Below are 19,591 nucleotides of genomic sequence, written 5' to 3'. Positions count from 1 at the left end.
CGTAAACCCCTCGAAGACTTGAAAAACCCAGCTGGAGATCCGTTTATAAGAATAGAAAACCAACACGGGTTTATGGACCTCTCAATCAACCCCAACCACATCTCTGAAAAGCCCATCTTCCTCAACACTTTAAGCAAGAAAGGCCACTGAACACGGTCATACGCCTTGGCCATATCTAACTTAAGTGCCATATTTGGTGAAGGGTTGCATTTCCACAATTCGTGGAACAATTCTTGCGCAAGCAACACATTATCACTAAGCAGTCGACCTTTAATAAAGCCACTCTGATTTGGCACCGTGAGATCAGGGAGCAGCGGTGCCATCCTTGTTGCCAAAAGTTTTGAGATGATCTTGTTTGTAACATTGCATAGACTTATTGGCCTAAACTCCGACCACATGGTGGGGTTTTTCTTTTTGGGTATCAGAACGATCATGGTAGCTGCCAGGCCTCTTGGCATCTCAGTTCCACGGAAGAAATCAATAACCGCTTCAGTAACATCCGAGCCAACTATATCCCAACATGATTGGAAAAAAAGGGAAGAGTATCCATCCGGCCCCGAAGCACTATCAGCATTTATCTCAAAAACAACCTTTTTGACCTCCTGTTCTGTAGGGAGTTTTTCCAGAGAACTCATATCAAAGTTCTGGGGCAGAGAGGATAGGAGCTCCAAATTCGGATCCTGCAAAGACTCAACATCAGAGGTTAGCAAGCTTTGGAAAAATTTGACAGCCGAGGAGCGGAGCTCTCCATCTTCTGTTATGATTCTTCCATCTTCTTCAATAGCATGAATTCTAGACTTTGCCCTCTTTTGCTTGACCCATCCTTGAAAAAATTTGGTGTTTCTTTCCCCTTCCACTGTCCATCTCACAGCCGCTTTCTGTTTCCAGAGATCCTCCTCCATCTTTAGTTTCAAAACAAGTTCAGCCGCAGTTCTGTTCATTTCACTCCGAAAAACAGGGGATTGGTTTAGTTCATAATTTTTGTGAGCCTTCTGAGCCTCGAGATCAGCCTGTTTCACCCTCTCAAAGATATTCCCAACACATTTTTATTCCACCACCTCAGCCGTTTTTTCACCCTCCCCGGCTTCAGTTGTAAGTTTACCATGCCTCGTTCCCCTGTGGGTTCAAGCCAGCTCTCCTCGACCTCACGCAAGAACGTATGATGTCTAACCCACATATTCTGAAATCTGAAGGATGGCCGGATAGGAGGACCTGGCAGCTGACATTGGATAATTAGTGGTCCGTGATCCGACATCACCCTGGGAAGATTAGTGACTCTTGTTGCTGCAAAGAGGTCAGACCACCCCTCTCCAATCAGTACTCTATCCAATTTCTCGAATGTGCTCCCTCTAGCCCATGTAAACTGTGCTCCATCTGCCTCAAGATTTAGAAGTTGGCAGTCGCTTATGGCGTTGGCAAAATCCGCTATCTCCCTTGTTCTTTTTTTGTTGGAACCTTGTCTCTCATCTTCCGAAAGAAAGATATTAAAATCCCCACCTACTAGCCACGGAAGACCCTCCATTTGCACAGCCAGTTCCCTTAACTTGTCCCACAAAGGAAGTCTCCCTTCCCTCCAACATTTCCCGTAGACCACTGACAAATGAATAGGCACATGGTGAGTTCTGAGGATATCCGAGCATATAGGACTTGCTCCGAAATATTCCATTCATCAGTTTCCATTCCACTCTCTGTAAAGAGCCAAATCTGCCCATTATCATTGACTCCCTTGAAATCCAGGCCGAACATCCTGCTAAAAAAATCTGGTTTTGGTGCTGTGAGTGGCTCAATAATGGCCATGATCGAAATTTTGTGTGTTTTAATCAAAAACTTAATAGTGCTCTGTGTGCTTTTGTTGGCAACACCACGAGCATTCCATATCAATAAGTTGATTGACATCAAGACAAGTTGGTTTCCTCCGAGGCTTCAAACCTCCCTTTCTTGCTACTACCATCTTCAATCAGACCTCGAGGGCCCTCAGACTCAGCTTCCCTTTTCTCCAACAAACTTCCAGCCTCAGAACTCTCCATGTCCTCCTGATCATCGTCAGGCTCCCAATCCTTCTCATCTTCATATGCCTCACTCTCAAAATCTCCATTAGGAAGCATTTTAAAAAACTTAGGATTGGATAAGGGGTTCCGCAGAAAGTCCCCAGAAGACTCACCAGGGTTCTTCCCTTGCTGAGAAGGAGGGAAACCACTTGCCCTATAAGATGAATCCTCTAAGCTCTTGCCAGCCACACCTTGAGGCAAACCCTTCCCTGTCAAAAGAGAAAGATCTTCCCATGCCCCTAACCTGGCCCCTGCCCCTCGTATCTCCAAACCTCCCCTTCTTTCCCCAGAAAGTTCTAAAACCTTCCCCATCCGTACCCGGTTCTGAAGATCCTTCCCCTACAAACAGCGCTGCCTTCTCTCCTTTTTCAAAAACCCCATCTGCCAGGCTTGGATCAACCCCAGGTTCAGTTACAGACGCATGAATGACTGGTGTCTCCACTTCCATCTCATTTTCCCCTCCTCTCTCCTTCCGTGCTATCACCTCTAGTTGTTGTCTTCTATCATTAGGTTTGTTATAGTCTCTTCTGGCCGGCTTTCCTTCTTTCCATTTAAATAACAGTCCTCCCTTGAATGTCCTACATGTTTGCAATCATGGCAATATTGTGGAATGCGGTCCCACTTAACCCTCTGTCTAATTTCTCTCCCTTGTATTTCTAGCACGATTTCCTTAGGTGGGGATGCAGAGATATCAATTTCAATGCATAATCTTGCAAAGGATAGGAGTTTCCGGGAGATGGTGTCCTGATCCACCTGAATTGGTGTGCCTAGAAGCCCTCCAATGGCAAATAAAGCCGATATCTCAAACAAATGTATTGGAAGGCCCACCAGATTACACCAGATAGGAGCTATAGGTGACTCAAAAAACGGATCGAACTCTGGTGTCCATTTGAACACACGCATAGGATGTCTGTCTATGAACCAAACCGGCCTCCCATTCGAACCATTAAGGAGCTTCGCGTAATCTGCTATCTCTTTAAACTGCACAAGAACATGTTTAGCATTAATAGAGCTCCAAAAATACTCACCAACCATTTTCATTCCCTGAAAAGCTTTCTGAACTTGCTGAGCGGAGGGTATAGAATGAGAGAATTTCCCAACGATTGCATAGCCAAGCTTCTCTGTGAGGAAATTTGTGTCTGAGCCAGAGAAATATATGGAGGGCAGGCCTGCAGATTCCCCCACAAGGCCTATCTTTTTTATCTTTCCCGGCTCAAAGTATAAAGGTTCTTTCCCTCCATTCTTGATGATGTCCACCAGAAACTACTTCTGATCTGCCCCATTTGTACCTTTAGATGCCCCTGTTTTACTGTTCTGCTGGGGAACTGGGGGTTTGTTACCTTGCTGCACAAAGGAGACCGGTCTGCTCCCCCCATTAGCCTCATTCCTTAGTTCATCTTTTCCCTTAAGCTCAGGCGAGAGAGGAACCTCCTTATTCCTAGCACTACCATTTTTAATCCTTAAAATGTCCTTGTTCAGAGGGGGAAACTCCTCATTAGTAAACATCTCATTCATCAGACCATCATGTTGGTTTACCTCCTTCAGCTTTGCCCATCTTACACTTCCCTCACCCACCTCACTTCCTTGAGTGAAATTCCCTGCATCCAAACTCTCCTTCTGTAAAAGAAACGCCATGTTTTGCAGAGGTTGGGCCTCACAGAGGTCCAAGGCACTATCAATGTCAGCCATAACCACCATAGATTCATTCCTCACCGAGATTAGGCCTTCCTCAGTAGGCTCCAGACTATCGATCGCCACACCTAGCTTGGTCTCACCTAAAACCTCCATAACCAAATCGGCACCACCTACAACTCCCTCTCTCCCACCCACGCCTTCCGCTATCTCCCCTCCCGCCCCCACCATGGCACCCTCCTCCACATCACTCACCTCTGGAATTACCTCCAACGCCCTTTGGCCCTTACCCATAGCACCCCTTTTTCCCTTGCTCAATTTTGAATCAGGTCTTTCCAAACCCTTCGTCGACGAAGTACACAGAGCTTTTCCTTTCAAAACACCCTTCCTCATCTCCACCATTCTCATTAACGGCGACCTCGGGCAAGATTTTGCTAAACGACCCCTCGCAGAAAGAGATCGCAAAGATTTCCTCCTTTCAGATTGCCTAATTTTGGGTTCAATCGACTCCCCCTCCTCAATCGGACTCAGGGGATATTGGGCCTCGTTTCCTGGGGAGGATCCCCAAAAAACACAACTCCTTCCACCGGAACCGTATCCAACGCTCCAGACTCAACCATCCCTCCGACAACTCCCAACCACACCAGCAGCTTCCCAAAAAACAGCACCAATTACTCCCGCCAGAGACGACGGCAATGGAACAGTAAACAAAAAGAACAACGAAACCATCAAAGAACAGTAACAATCGAAGGAAACTAGAGAAGCAAAGAATTAGGAGAAGACACTGTGTGAAAATCGCACACAGTAGGTGTGAAAATTGCCTCTCATTGCTCTTAAGCTTGACCTAAAAATTGGTTCACCAATGATTCCAAGGTTGTGATTAAGTTTGTCCAAAAGAATATCTTCACAAGATTTGGCACCCCACGAGCCCTAATTAGTGATGGAGGTTCCCATTTCAATAATCGATGGTTGGCAAGTGTGCTTACTAGATATGGAGTGAAGCATAGAGTAATTACACCCTACCACCCGAGAGGTGAAGCAAGTTCTAGAGAAGACGGTGAGCACAAATCAAAAGGATTGGTCACTTAAACTTGATGATGCATTGTGGGCATATAGAACGGCTTATAAGACACCCATTGGGATGTCGCCATATCAATTGGTATTTGGAAAGTCGTGCCACCTTCCGGTAGAGATGGAGCATCGCTCATATTGGGGTGTGAAGAAATTGAACTTGGATTTCTTGAAGGCCGGAAAGGAAAGAATGCTCCACCTCAATTTGCTAGATGAATTTAGGAATGAGGCTTATGCCAATTCCTCTATTTACAAGGCAAGGTTGAAGACCTATCACGACAAGATGATTGAAAAAAGAGAGTTCTCCCCGGGGGATGCGGTACTGTTCTACAATCATAGATTGAGGTTATTCCCGGGCAAGCTCAAGTCTAAATGGTCGGGGCCATTCACTATCAAAAATGTGATGACCAATGGAACAATGGAGCTTATTGGGGCCGATGGAAGTACTTTCATGGCAAATGGCCACAACATCAAGAGGTTCTACACAAGGGAGCAACAAGATGCGGTCTTCGTTGTGATCTTGACCGAATGATGAGAGCTTGAAGACCGTCGGGCAAACGACGTTAAACAATTTCTCTATGGGGGAGGCAACCCCTAGTAGGTACAATTTTATTTTGTGTCAATGTGTTTTTCTCTCATTTTTAGGATTTTTCTTTGTTTTAGTGTGTTGGAACAGGAAAATGGGAACAAAAGAGTGAAAAATGGAAGGAATGAAAAAATGGGTTGGAGTCCAGAGGCAAAACCCGACCGGGTGTTTTGCCGAAGTAAGCGGGAGTCCAGAGAGAAAACCCGACCGGGTGTTTTCGATTTCCTGAAAAACCCGGTCGGGTGTTTTGAAGAAACCGTCGGATTCCAGTAAGAAAACCCGACTGGGTGTTTTGTGATTTCCAGATCACCCGGTCGGGTGTTTCGTCCGTATATATAACCGGCAGTTTGCAGAATCACCCGGCAGAAACACCCGACGCCTAATTTCTCGAACCCTAACCCCCAAATCCGAATTCCGGTGAATTCCTCTCAATTTCTCCCTTCTAATCTCACTTCTACACTCTAATATCTCTTCTACTTCATCTTTTACATATTTTAAACCATTTAATTGGTAGAATTTTGTGAGAACAAGGCAAGAAGCTAATTTTCGAGTTCTACTTGAATTAAGCCCTAAAGGTATGAATTTCTCCCTTTATTCTTCTCTACCCATGTATTATTGTTGTTTATTGAGTGATTTATGGAAGATTATGATGAATTTGGTGCATAATTGTGGGTTTTTGAGGATTAAGTGTGGATTTAATGTAGAATTGCTAGAATGAGTGATAATTTAGAACTTGTGTGCATAATGAGAAGTTGAATGTGTTGATATGTTGCCTTATTGGACATTGTTGCCCATTTGTTTAATGTGATGAAGAGTTGGGTTTGTAGAATGATAATACAATCAAAGGATGGTGTAGTTGTGAGTAATATTGGTTTGAATTGTTAACAATTGTGATTGATTGGTTTTGGGGGAGAATTTGGCTACAAGCATGAGGATTGATGATGATTTTTGTGATATTTTGAAGTGAAATCTTTGAGCTTTACATGTTAGAACAAGGATAGGATGAATTTGTGCATCTCTTGAGCTTCAATTGTGATTTTGTGCTTAGTTTCTTTTGTTATATGCTTTGATTGTTGATATATAAGCAATTATTAGGAGGTGATGCCTACTCTTGTGTTTTAAATGATTAGTTTGATGATAGAGATTAGTGAAAAGTACTCCATGATGTTAACTTGTTGAATGTTAGCCTTGAGCTAAGTTTGGGGGAGTACTTTTACTTTGGTTGATAGATTTTTCTAGGTTGTGATTACATTGCAATCTAATACTTGGCATTTGTAGGTACAATGGTCCTTTCAGCATCAGCATGCTCGGTCGCCCTAAGAACTGCAGAAGAACGGGCAAAATGGAAGGTTTTAGCCCGACAAGATTACCGGGTAGCGAGACAATCTTGTCGGGCACTTCTACATAATCTGGGCCTACTATAATGCTTTGATGAGCTATGTAACGTGGGAGAACTCAATGGAATCTTCACAAGGGAGATCGTGTCCTACCATCGTCTTACTCTTGAGTTCTTAACCACATTGGTGGTACAGATGCAGGGAAGGAGTATTGTAGCCATAAGGTTCCGGCTAAGGAACAAAGAATACGCTCTATCCATGGAAGAGCTTAAGGAGATTTATGAGATTACTACGGATGAGTATGAAATGCCGATGGAGTTCAAGAACAGTAGATTCTGGAACGACATTACTCTTGAGACAGAGGGGTTCAAGGCTGCCCGGGCTAAGAGCTCCATGATCCAGAACCCAGTTCTCCGGATGATTCAGAAGGCCTGCAGCAATCATCCCTTTGCACGTACCGAAACAGGGAGTTTACAAAGAGATGAGCTATTTTTGTTATGGTGCCTTGTACACAAAAGGCCAATGAATATGGTTCACTATATTGTGAAGAACTTAGAGCGAGTATCGAGGAGGAGTGCAGGGACTATATGTTGCGGTGCCGTGGTGGGCGCAATTGCGCGCCACTTGGATGTGAACATGGGGGGATTTGAGCATGATATAGGGTCTACGGTTATGGACATTGAAACACTCCGGAGATCACATGATCTTGGAGTAGATGGAGGCCAGGCCTTTTTCTTGCAGAGGTTGAAGGATCACTTTCCTTTCCTGGACCCCATCAACACGTAAATCAAGGGCCCGTGGAGAAGAGAAATTGGAAGATGAATTCCCCAATCCACCAAGCCATCGCAGCCCGATTTCCGAATAGAAGATTTGAAGAAGTTGATCCGGATGAGTATGAAGAATTTGAACATGCGGCGTTTCCTGAGGCTCCCGAGGTCCCCGAGCACTTGATAATAGGGCAGGCGAATGAAGATGAAGATGAGGTTCACGAGGAACCCGGTGAAGAGATGCCGCCATATGGTCATGAAGGAGCCGGGACAAGCGCTTAGAGGAAAAGAAGCCGCCAAGAGAGAGAAGAAGAGGACTACAGCTCGATCAACAAGAGGATGGCACGTATGGAGCTTCAGCAGGAAGAACAGTGGGCCTGGAACAATGCACGGCTGACCCGGTATGAGGCTAGGTGGAACCAGTTCGAAGCTCAGAATGATGCGCGATGGAACCGGTATGATGGGAACTGGAGTCAATTTACCAAGTTCAACACCGCACAATGGGCCAACCTCAATGCTCGGTTCGATGAATTTCGCGGCCCTTGGCAGTATCCACCTCCGCCTCCACAGTGAAGGTCCATGGGAGATCCACTCTCTTTCAAACTTATCCTAGCTTTGCTTGGAATAAGTTTGGGGGGGTGTCTAGTGGATTCCCTCTTCTATCTCTCTCTCTCTCATACTCTCTATTTGATGATACCCCGTCTGTACCCCTATTCTTTTGATGCTATTTGATGATGATATGTGGGCATGTAATCTTAACTCATGATATTCTTGATTGTGGATTTTGGGGAGTGTTTCCTTGTTTCTTTGTTCCAATTGTTTTTGTGTTTTTGTTTCTTTTTAGGAATGTTTTTCTTGTTTTCTTAGTGTGTTTAATAATCTCCCTTGGGTAGAATGATAGTAGGGTGAGAGAAAGTGATGTTTGAACGAGTGTGAGGATTTGTTGGAGGAGTTGCCAATGATGATTTTGTGCAAAAAATTTCAAAAATCTTGTTGATATGGCTAAGTAACATGTAATTTTCATTTCAAATTGCCTAAAGTGAATCGCATGGTGCCTTGTCTTTTGCCAAAATGACCTTGTGAGAATTAAGCCTATACTATCACTAAATGTGTGTTTTATCTCAAGCATGTCATATGTTTCTAGAACTTGCTCGCGATCTCCTTGAGTCTACATAGTGGCTATAGAGATAAGGGAGGATGTTAGGCCATTTTTATTAGCCAAATCCTAGTTTTACCCGTTATGTTAATAATCCTTGTTAGCCCACTTTGAGCCTATAAACCTTTTCTTTGACAAACCGAGGGGTTGGAATTGTCATGTGGTACTTTTGAAAAATCAAAGAGAAATGTGGAAGTGGTGTTGGCAAATGAAAAACAAGTTTGTTGAGTTAGAAAAGAAAAAGAAAAAGAAAAAAAATAGTGACGATACCATGCAAAGCATGGAGAAAAATAAAAATAAAAAAGGAAAAAGAAAAAAAAAAGAAAAAAAAATGAAAGCGAAAAATGGTGAGCAATTGACATTTGGTGAGAATGTTGAAAAAGAGGTATTGAACAAAAGTGGAATATTGGTAGATGGGAAGAGTCTAGGCAAAGCCTAGTACTAGCTAAGATTGGGGAAGAAAGTTGGTGAAGTTGAATATGTCATATCTTGGGGATTAAAGTCACTTTAGCCAAAAATTACCTCACCTATCCAAAAAGCTTACATTACAACCTATAGAAAAGACCTTTCGGACCTTAGATCTTTAATCACACCGTAGTAGAGGAGAGTGTAGATTTCGAGCAAGCATATGGTAAACTATGCATGATTTGATGATTTGAGAGTTATGTCATGAGCCTATACACCTTGAGAGTGAGTGAAATTTTTAAAATTCACATTGCATTTTCTCCTTGTGAGGGCGAATTGGCAAGGTTGAGTACATGATAGTAGCTTAAAGCAATACTTTATAATGTTATACTTGTCTACGAGGCCATTGATACTTGTTGATTACTTTATTTCTACTGAGGCAATGATGACACTCCAAAATCCTTACATGAGTTTGTCTTCTTATTTTCTTCTTCTTGTTTAGGGACTACAGAAGGAAAACCCGACCGGGTGTTTTTCATTTCTCGGAAAACCCGGTTGGGTGTTTTGCATAAAACTGGCTTCGAGAAGAAAACCCGGTTTGGGTGTTTTGTCACTTACAAATCACCCGACCGAGTGTTTTGCATACGTGCTCACTTTATCCTGATTTTCACGAGTATAAAAGGGTTCTCACTCATTTTCAAACCCAAACTTCCCCCACTGCAAATTGAGAGAAAAATCGAGAGATCCAAGAGGATTGAAGGCAAGGAGGCTTCCATCTTCAAGAGATTGAAGAAGAAAGATTCTCCCCAACATCAAGTCCACCTTAGGAAGTTCTATTATCTTTTCTTACTATGTTTTCCTTTGATTTTTTTTCTATTTTCCTTTGTCTTAGCTTCCACTATGAGTGGCTAAGTCTTTATTAGAGATATTGGTGAAGTTTGTAAGGAATCCATGGGTTAAACCTTGATTTATGCTCATCTATTTCTTTTGTGGTGGTTTTGTTGGTTATTGTGCTTTTTCATTGTCTAATTGATTAGCTACCAATTGGATATGTTTTGTTCTAATTATTGTCATTGAGAGATGCTTGATTAGATTGTTAAATAACCAACAACTCCATGCGTTGTATGTGCTCGAGAGAGGCATAGCTAGAGAGAGGGCTTGGGTCCGTAGGTTTTAGGAGTCGGTTTCGAAGTGTAGGGAGGAGACTCCGACATTAGAGGCCGATCAACGCGTTAGGTGCACCCGAGAGGGGGTCTAACCAATTAACCCGACCTTCCTAGACACACATAAGACCATTTAGATGAGCATGATCCCTAGGTGAACACCCGTGATCCATACCAACGGATCCATATCCCTACCTTCCCATTTTGAGTAAAATCTACCCTTTAATTGCTTTACTTTCCTAATTTGCTATTTTTTTACTTGTTCTTTGATCTTAGTTAAGAAAAACCAAAAACCCCTTCTATTAGTCTAAATAGTGTTCAAAGTTGCATCGTAGTACTCAAGCCGGCATTTAGTCTTCGAGGATCGATAATTTCAACTTTCCACGTGCTACATACCCCATACACTTGTGGGTGACATATTTATTGCAAATTTAGCATGAGTCAGCACTGAGCGACGTGGACTGTACTACGTGGATGAGATTGCCCATCAGAGTACCGCGATGCTAACTCATGGACTAAATGATAGACATATTTGGCTCTTACATCGTCGGCTAGGGCACCCATCTATAGGATATCTCCATCTTCTCTTTCCTGAGTTAGTTACTTCTTCGCATGTTTTGAATTGTGAAACTTGTGTTTTGGCAAAGAGTCATCGACATTCCTTCAAACTGAACAATACTAGAGAAAAATCTCCATTTGCTTTGGTTCACTCGGATGTGTGGGGTCCTGCCGCGGTTAATGGGGGTCAAGGTTTTCAATATTTTCTATCGTTTATTGATGATTTTTCTCGTATGACTTGGATTTATTTTTTAAAAACTAAATCAGATGTATATGAGAAATTCACCGAGTTCTATACCCTTGTTCAAACTCAATACTCCTCCAAAATTCAAATCCTTAGATCCGATAATGGGAGGGAATATGTGAACTCTAGAATGAAAACCTTCTTTACTGAAAAAGGACTCGTTCATCAAACTTCTTGTGCATATACACCCGAACAGAATGGGGTAGCTGAGCGAAAAAACCGGTATATCCTTGAAATCAATCGTGCACTCCTTATTGAATCTAACATCCCTAAGTCGTTTTGGCCAGAATCAATTGCAACAACCGTTTACCTCCTAAATCGTCTTCCCACAGGTATCCTAAACTTCAAAACCCCCTTAGAGGTCTTTTCTTCCCGACACTCAATCCCATCATCCCTTAACATGGAACCCAAAATTTTTTGGTGCACTGTTTTTGCTCACATACCAAAACATGACCGTGATAAATTCTCACCATGGGCTGTGAAATGTGTCTTCTTGGGTTATGGAAAAAATAAAAAAAGGATATAGATGTTATGACCCATCAACGGATCGCATGTTCGTTACTATGAATTGTGACTTTGTTGAAAATGAAACCCAAACAACGACTCACTAAATTGGCTAACTTTATGGGGAGAAACCATTCAAGGGGAGGATACTCAAAAGGAGAATAACCAAACTAACATGCTAGAGCCAAATCATGTCACAGAAATGGGCCCAACAGCCGAAGTTCACAATAATACCGGGCAATCAGATTCCCAAGTACAGGACATGCCACTCCAGGGCGCTGCCAAGCTGTCTGACCAGTCTTTGAATCCTGAGGTAAATACTCCTGATCCTAATATTGGTCACTTGCCTGAATCCACTAACAGTGACAGGGAAACCAGAAGTGATACCAATGAATCAGTGCCAGAACAAGTGACAAGGCCTGACAGGCTACCCCACAGAAACACACGGGGCGTTCCTCCCCGAAGATACTCACCAGATTGGAAGGGTCGGAAATCTAAATACTTTGTGGCAAACCTTACTCAGGGTCACCTCACTGAAATGACGAGGGCATTCGAAGCTGCACTTTACGAAGAGGAAGAAATTCTGCAATCCTTCGAAGAGGCAATGAAGCACAAACACTGGAGGGAAGCCATGAAGAGAGAAATTGATGCCTTGATAAAAAAAATGAAACATGGGAGAAGTGTTCTCTGTCTCCGAACAAGAAGCCAGTTGGATGTCGTTGGATCTTCACCATAAAACGACGAGCAGATGGTTCAATCGAGAGATACAAGGAAAGATTGGTTGCTAAGGGATATACTCAGGTGTATGGAGTAGACTATGAAGAGACTTTCTCACCTGTGGCCAAACTAAATACAGTAAGAACTCTCATGTCTGTAGCTGCATGTAAAGAATGGCCATTATATCAGTTCGATGTTACAAATGCCTTCCTTCATGGAGAATTGGAGAAAAATAAAGAAGTCTACATGGAAGTTCCCCCAGGATTCTATGCAGAATTTGGAGAAGGGCAGGTGTGCAGATTAAAAAAAAACCCCTTTATGGGTTAAAGCAGTCCCCCAGAGTGTGGTTTGGAAGATTCTGCCAAGCAATGTTCAAACATGGCTTCAAACAAAGCCATTCAGATCACACACTATTTCTGAAGAACAGGAACGGCAAAATGACATGTCTGATTATATATGTTGATGACATGATCATAACAGGATACGATGCCGAAGAGATCCAAAATCTGAAGAAAAACTTGTTCAAAGAATTTGAAATGAAGGACTTGGGAGCATTGAAATACTTTCTAGGAATTGAAGTGTTAAGATCCAAACACGGGATATTCCTAAGACAGAGAAAATATGTTCTTGACATGTTAGCTGAAACAGGCTTACTGGAATGCAAACCTGCCGAAACTCCAATGGTACCCAACCATGGGTTGAAAATTATGGATGGAGCCAAACCCACAGATCGTGAGAGCTACCAATGGTTAGTAGGGAAGCTTATCTACCTTTCTCATACTCGGCCAGATATCACATATGCAGTTGGAGTCGTCAGTCAATTCATGCATCAGCCTCAGGAGGATCATATGAATGTTGTCATGAGAATTGTGAGGTATTTGAAAGGAACGGCTAGTTATGGGGTTTTCTTAGAAAAGAAGGAAAATCTAGAAATCGATGGATACACCGATGCCGATTGGGCGAGTAATCCAGTTGATAGAAAATCCACTGGAGGGTATTTTACCTTTTTTGGAGGTAACTTAGTCACTTGGAGGAGCAAGAAGCAGAAAGTCATGGCACTATCTAGCGCGGAAGCCGAATTTCGGGGGATTAGGAGTGGCCTTATGGAGATACTTTGGCTTAGAAGATTGTTAACTGAAATTGGCTTTCCACCCACACGAAAAAGCCAACTTTTTTGTGACAACAAAGCGGCAATCAGCATTTCAGAGAATCCCGTACAACATGACAGAACGAAACATGTTGAAGTTGATCGTCACTTCATCAAAGAAAAACTCGAAAGTGGCATCATTGAATTTCCATTCGTTCGATCTGAGGAACAACTCGCGGACATATTAACTAAGGCATTGTGTCCAAAAGTCTTCAAAGGATTTCTTGACAAGTTGAGTATCGGCGATACCGTTTCTCAACTTGAGGGGGAGTGTTGGAAAAAGGAAGATGGCCGATCAACTTAATTGTAGAAGAGTTCCTAGAGCATTGAATAAATGTAGAGTACCTAGTGTTGTATGTTTCCAATTATCATTTATTGGTGTAATTTACAAGACACTAATTTCCCTATAAATACTAGGGAAATTAGCAGTTCTAATACAACAAAAACATACACAACAAATATTCTTCTATCTACTTCCAATATGTCTTACCAATCTTACTATACTCCTCTCAATTACCATCTTTGAGACTTAGTATTAGACATTTCTTACAGGTCTGCCTGCAATTTTCAAATCCACACACGTTTATTCATCGTAAATTGCTCTTATGTTTAGAGGATTTAATTCGGTTAATTAGTTTGCTTTTAGCTTTCTGCCTGTGATTTTAGGGGGGGTGCATATTCAAGTTTCTGATTATGTTATTGGTTACACCTCTGGCAGTTTTGATTGCTGCGAATCATGATGAATTGATGATGGTATCACACCATATAAGAATAATTGCCTCCTGTTTGAAATAGTAAGTTACCTAAATTTCCTTTACTGGTGATTACATTTAACTTTTGCAATGTTTAGTTCCATCACTCACTTTGCATTAATCAATCATAATTGTGCATAATTAACTCTCTCAGGTTCCACATGTACCACTAATAGTAAAAAGAAGAAAGGTGAAAATAGGCCCAAGTCGAAAAAATATTTTTCAACTTGACAACTGCACTTGTCAGTGAGCTCTTAACAGTATTTGTCATTTTTTTCTCTCTTATTTGTCATCCATTTGATTCACATCACATGGTTGCTAAAAAATTCTCCAGCTGATAAGATATTATTAGGCATTCTAGGGAAAATACACTATTGATTGTGCCTCTTCAAATTCAACAAAATATATTTGTAGGTTAAACAGTTAAATTTAAAAAGTCTTATTAGATTAAAGACCACTTCCACAACTGAATCCTATAATTTGACTCGTTATCTCTCCACTGGACAGATATAGTTCTTCCACTGAGAACGTGACCATTGATCAAGCTATCCCTATTGTGCGAGGGGGGAAGTGGACATGGGAAAATCTGGTAAAATAACATTTGAAGGATGTAGAAATTCATAATCTCATTCCATGCTTGATGGTTAACTTCACTCACCTATACAAAATTTTATATCTGGGAAAATATCGTAAGATAACATTAGAAGGGAGTAAATGTATTCAAGTGTATGGCTCGGTTCAATATCTTGTTGCTTGACCTCAAGTTAGAAGACTAAAATTAAGCATTATAAGAGAAGTAGAGATCTTCGTAATCGTACTTGAGGCATCACCAACCAAAAGTTCTCTGATATTTCAGGAGGCTGGAAACGGGCGTGGATCCACTGCTGTGGAGGAATCAAGCAGAGGATGTTGTTCCTCACATCCCAACTTTTTAAACTTAAAATATAACACTTAAAAAAAACAAAAAATTTTAAAAATTGGGATGTGAGGAACAACATCCCCTGCTGTGATTCCTCCACAGGGGATCCAAGCCCGCTGGAAACACCAACCTGACAGATAATTTCTCTTGTTCCACAGTAGAAGTCACGGATTCTAGCCACTGTTTTTGTACCAAAGATTTCAGTCATCTTTGAAACAGGTAGCTGCGTGAGCCTCGGAAGCTTGTATGAAATTGCTGGAGGTCCCTATGGTACACGTTTTCTAAGAATTGAATCACCAAAAAGAGCAGAGAAACACTCTATAGTGTAATTTAGGCATCTCACTACTGGCCATATCCCTGACACACTGAGTAATAAAGATGAAACAGAACGGGAGTCCGGAGGAGTGGAAGCAGCACCTCTCTCAAATCTGTTGAAGAATGTAAATGGCCAACTAGTAGGGCCTCAAATTATGGAGTGTTTATTGGAGCACATGCAACCACAGGAAATAACGGTGTTGAGACTTGTTTTCGTACCTGAAGGAACTCACATAAGACTCTGATAAACTCTGGCTTTCCAGCTTCGTAGTTGTAGAAGTCATACATTAAAGAAGTTGTCAATATTAAGTCATACTCCTACATCTTTTGTAAGGAGCAGATAAGATTAGCTTCTGTGCTGTTTTGCTTTTATAGATCGAATGAGTAAAGTACTAGTCCAACTAATCAGTAAAAAAAAGTCAAACGTAAATAATAAAATATAACTATCCTAAATCAACGTAAATAATAAAAAACTGAAACTACTGTATGAGTTTCATCTTTCGCCTATCATTAACTTTTCCTATTATGAATTAGTGTTAGACAAAACACCGATTCAATACTTGAAATATTGATCTCGATATACAATAGTCATTAAATGTCATTTGCAGCATACCAAACACAATTCAAATTAAAGTTAAATAATATAGGTAGAAGGTGAATAAGAACTCAAGGTAAACCTCACCAGAACATGATTAAGGAGAATTTGAGCAAGATCATTTATTTGGATTAACCAGCAAAGCTTTGTCAATCAGCTGACGTTACCTAAACAAAAAATAAGATAATAGGATGAGCTAAAACAGCTTTAAGTGACAAAGGATAGAGCAGCACTAGTGTAATTAAGAGTTTTGGACATCAATAGCTGGCATTGAAATAGTAAGTGTAACATTATACTACTCCATTTACAAATAATCTTTTTCATTATATCCATCTATAATAATTAATCTCCTTCCATTTTTGGTAATATAAACACGACTTTTTCTCCCCTCTCTACTTTTTTACTCTCTATTACTCCCAAAAATATTTGGAGTACATTTTTTGTTTCTCTCTTATTTATTCACTCTCACTATTTCTACATCAAAACTTATATCATCCATTACCAAGATTATCCGTAGTGAAATGTCAATCACCCACACATTCGATTTCTAGCCAAGCTTATTTAGGTAGAGGCTGTTGGGCTATTATTCAGATCAAGCTATTATGGTTTACAGTGCAAGTTCATCAGTACTACCTTATCAAGAAATGCACAAGGACCATTTAACTAAATAAATAATAATCACTTTGTCTCAAGTTAATTGAAGCATTTATTTTTGGCACGTGTTAAAAAAATTGTGTGTAGTAAATTAAGTAGAGATATAATTAAATAGAATGAGAAGTACATAAGTGAAAAAGGTAATAAAATGAGAAAAAAAATGAAAATAGAATAAAGTTGATTTGTCAAAAGGAGAAAATGACTCATTTAACATGGAACAGGAATACAAATAGATTAACTTAGACACAGAGGGAATACAAAATTTTGAATGGGAAAAAGTTAGTAATACAATGCAATCATAAGATGTGAAACTAATACCTGGAGGATTGTAAAGACTGTTTGTGTTATTGTAAGAACGAGTATCAAAATCACACCGATAACAGATAAGACAGACCAAGGGTTGCCGAAATATTCGCTTCCCAAAATCTGTTTCCATTTGTCCCATCTGCCTCCGAACTCTTGCATCGGCGTCACACTCCATCTATACCAACTGGCTCTCCACTGGTGCCACCTACTCTTGCTGTAAGTAGTTAACTCTCCACAGAGCTCAGTGAAATAGAAATCGTTTACTTCTGTGTGCAGATTATTAAAAAGGTCTGCTACTTGTTGACTCCGAGCTAATTCATTCTTGATGATGCCATGCTTAACAAGTAGATCAACATCACCAGAAGTGTCTATGAACCTATCCATGAGCATCACATAACTCGTAATGTTCTTGGAAGAGTAGCCATAATAGCCCTGCTGCTCAAAGGCTATAAGATTGAGGAAGAACGTCTCAGTCGATCCATTTACTGTCAATTTGGGGATAGTCAGCACACCATTATTGAAAGAGACATCAAATAAACAATTTCCTTCTCTAGCATGAAGTCTGACTCCAGCTTTGACAAGCTCTCCTACACTACAAGTGTAATCAAACTTCTCAGATGCAGGTGCATAAGGCAAAGCATGTATCTCTGGTGGAGCATGAAGAAATAGAAGGAACTCAACAAAATGCCTAGCCTGACAACAAAATGCCGTCAATGGCACCTCACTTGTATAACCAATGTTCTTGAAGAACTTGTGAGCAAGATCATAGATGGTGACCATGGTGCCTTCATTAAAGAATGAAAGATCCACAAAATGTAATAGGCTCTCCATTATTTTCATAGGCAGCTGATTCTCTACCAACAACATGTCATGAATCAAATCATTGTACATGCAGGATCGAATATCGAATATTCTTTCATATTTGTCCCTCAGTTGAATGAAATAGTTTTCTAGGAAAAGTTCAACAATGAATATTCCATCCAACACAATCACTTCTGCAAGTCTGTTACGAGGAAGCTCAACTCTACCCTCATAGCACCCACGAACAAAACTCTCTTCCTTAGCTGCAAATTCAGCTATGGTTTTTAGGTCAATTCCACATCTAGTCAAGAACTTATGTGTGAATCTCAATTTAAAAGGCTCCATGTCTTGAAGTTGCGATAGATCATGATGTAATGGACCAATTGACACTAATCGAGGGGTATAGGCTCCTTCATTCTTTTTCCTAAGTGTCCGAGAAACTTTATAGATAGATGCTGCATAGGAATATGAAGGATCTGCGGACAATTTTTCAAATTTTTTACGGAGGGAAGATTCTAATGTCTCAACTAGTTGACTCTGTGATTCTTCTTTGGCATATGTCATCTTCTGGAGGGAAGATACTAATGTCTCAACTAGTTGAGTCTGCGAATCTTCTTTGGCAGATGTCATCTTCTGGTTATGAGACCTGTTAGAATTTATAGAGACTACAATCAAATACTCAAACAAGTAATTAAGAACTCTGTTTTTATTTTCTACACTTTTTAGTTATTCTGTTTTCGGATTTCTACAATAAGATTCTGGTTTTACATTCTCGTAAAGAAAAGTACACCTTGGACAATAACTTAATCCGGCAATATAACAAATAAATGAATTCTACATACATGAATGCATGAAGAAGGTGCACTTGAGCTAATCAATAAAGAGGGTGTTTGGGAGGAAGTGATCAGTTCTTGAGAAATGTTTGATTTATAAGCTCTTAAAGTATTAGTAGTAGTAGCATGTAAGAAGTGAAAATAAGTTCAATAAAAAAAAAAGTTGTTTGATCTCATCTTATGTTTTCGATGAACTTATAATAAACAATCAATTTACAAACACAATCATTCTACTATTTGTTATTTCTAACATAAATCATCCAACTGCATCTAACTAGGACTCTCTTTTCTAAACCACAATTGTCTCTTTAAGCTCAATTATTAAACACTTGACAACTAAAGAAACTGTTGAAACATTGTTGGAACTTAGAAGACGTCTATATAAGCTTTAGTTCAAACATCCTAGAGAGTAGCAAGACGTTTGACAATTTCTTTTGATGATTAAGAAAGAAAATCCAATGCAAGCGGCTTTCATCGTTCAGTTTATCAAAAGATACTTATAAATAGAAAAATAAGACCAAAAATTAAAATCTCAAGTAATTTGCTTGTTTTAAGCGACACGACACGGACAACAAATTGAAACCCAGCTAGTCATGATCATTTCTACTCAACATAAATAAACTCAATTGTAAATAGGGCTCACCTCAGAAACAGGATCCAAGTAGTTGATTAATCCACAGCAACAAAGAAACATAAAAAACAAAAGATGAGGGGAATCAAATTAATTGTGTTAATCTACATGAACCAACCAGTTATGAAACTGTTGACTAATTATGTACTATTTGCTGCCTAACTCAAACAACTGTTGAAGTGGACTTACGGTCTCCGAGCTCTCTCAGCCTCTCATTCGGTCATACTTATATATTTTTGCTGAATCAAGTCAATCAACCATCTGCGCAGCCATGTACGTATTTGTTGAGAGTTGACCTACTTGGTCACTTTATTAAATATTGCTACTGCTTCCATTCTCCGGTATACTACTCCCTCCGTCCCGCTTAAGATTACACGTTTTCCAGTTTGTCCCAACTAAAATGACACATTTCCTTTTTTTGGAAACTAACTCTCTCCAATTAATAACACT

General features: G+C 40.5%; 2 protein-coding genes across 5 annotated transcripts; one reads left to right on the top strand and one right to left on the bottom strand.

Annotated features, from left to right (window-relative positions):
* The first annotated feature begins 4,872 nt into the window (after positions 1-4,872).
* LOC125195287 lies at positions 4,873-5,283 on the top strand. The gene has a single exon (XM_048093460.1). The coding sequence runs from the start codon at positions 4,873-4,875 to the stop codon at positions 5,281-5,283; it is 411 nt and encodes a 136-aa protein (XP_047949417.1).
* Positions 5,284-14,738: 9,455 nt separating this feature from the next.
* On the bottom strand, positions 14,739-19,345 carry LOC125193766 (UPF0481 protein At3g47200-like). 4 transcript variants are annotated; one of them, XR_007171624.1, is made up of 5 exons: positions 19,154-19,345; positions 16,889-18,323; positions 16,004-16,083; positions 15,541-15,645; positions 14,739-15,458 (listed from the first exon to the last, which is right to left on the bottom strand). XR_007171624.1 is itself a non-coding variant. In XM_048091637.1 (3 exons), the coding sequence occupies exons 2-3, from the start codon at positions 18,305-18,307 to the stop codon at positions 16,066-16,068; spliced, it is 1,437 nt and encodes a 478-aa protein (XP_047947594.1). In that variant the 5' UTR covers positions 18,308-18,323; positions 19,154-19,345; the 3' UTR covers positions 15,788-16,065. The 4 variants fall into 4 exon arrangements, 1 of the variants encoding a protein (XP_047947594.1); XR_007171622.1 differs by having other exon boundaries at positions 14,739-15,645; XR_007171623.1 differs by lacking the exon at positions 15,541-15,645 and having other exon boundaries at positions 14,740-15,540.
* Positions 19,346-19,591: the final 246 nt, after the last annotated feature.

This window comes from Salvia hispanica, chromosome 6, assembly GCF_023119035.1.
Source record: "Salvia hispanica cultivar TCC Black 2014 chromosome 6, UniMelb_Shisp_WGS_1.0, whole genome shotgun sequence".
Lineage (NCBI taxonomy): Eukaryota > Viridiplantae > Streptophyta > Magnoliopsida > Lamiales > Lamiaceae > Salvia > Salvia hispanica.
This window is presented reverse-complemented; position numbering and strand designations above follow the sequence as displayed.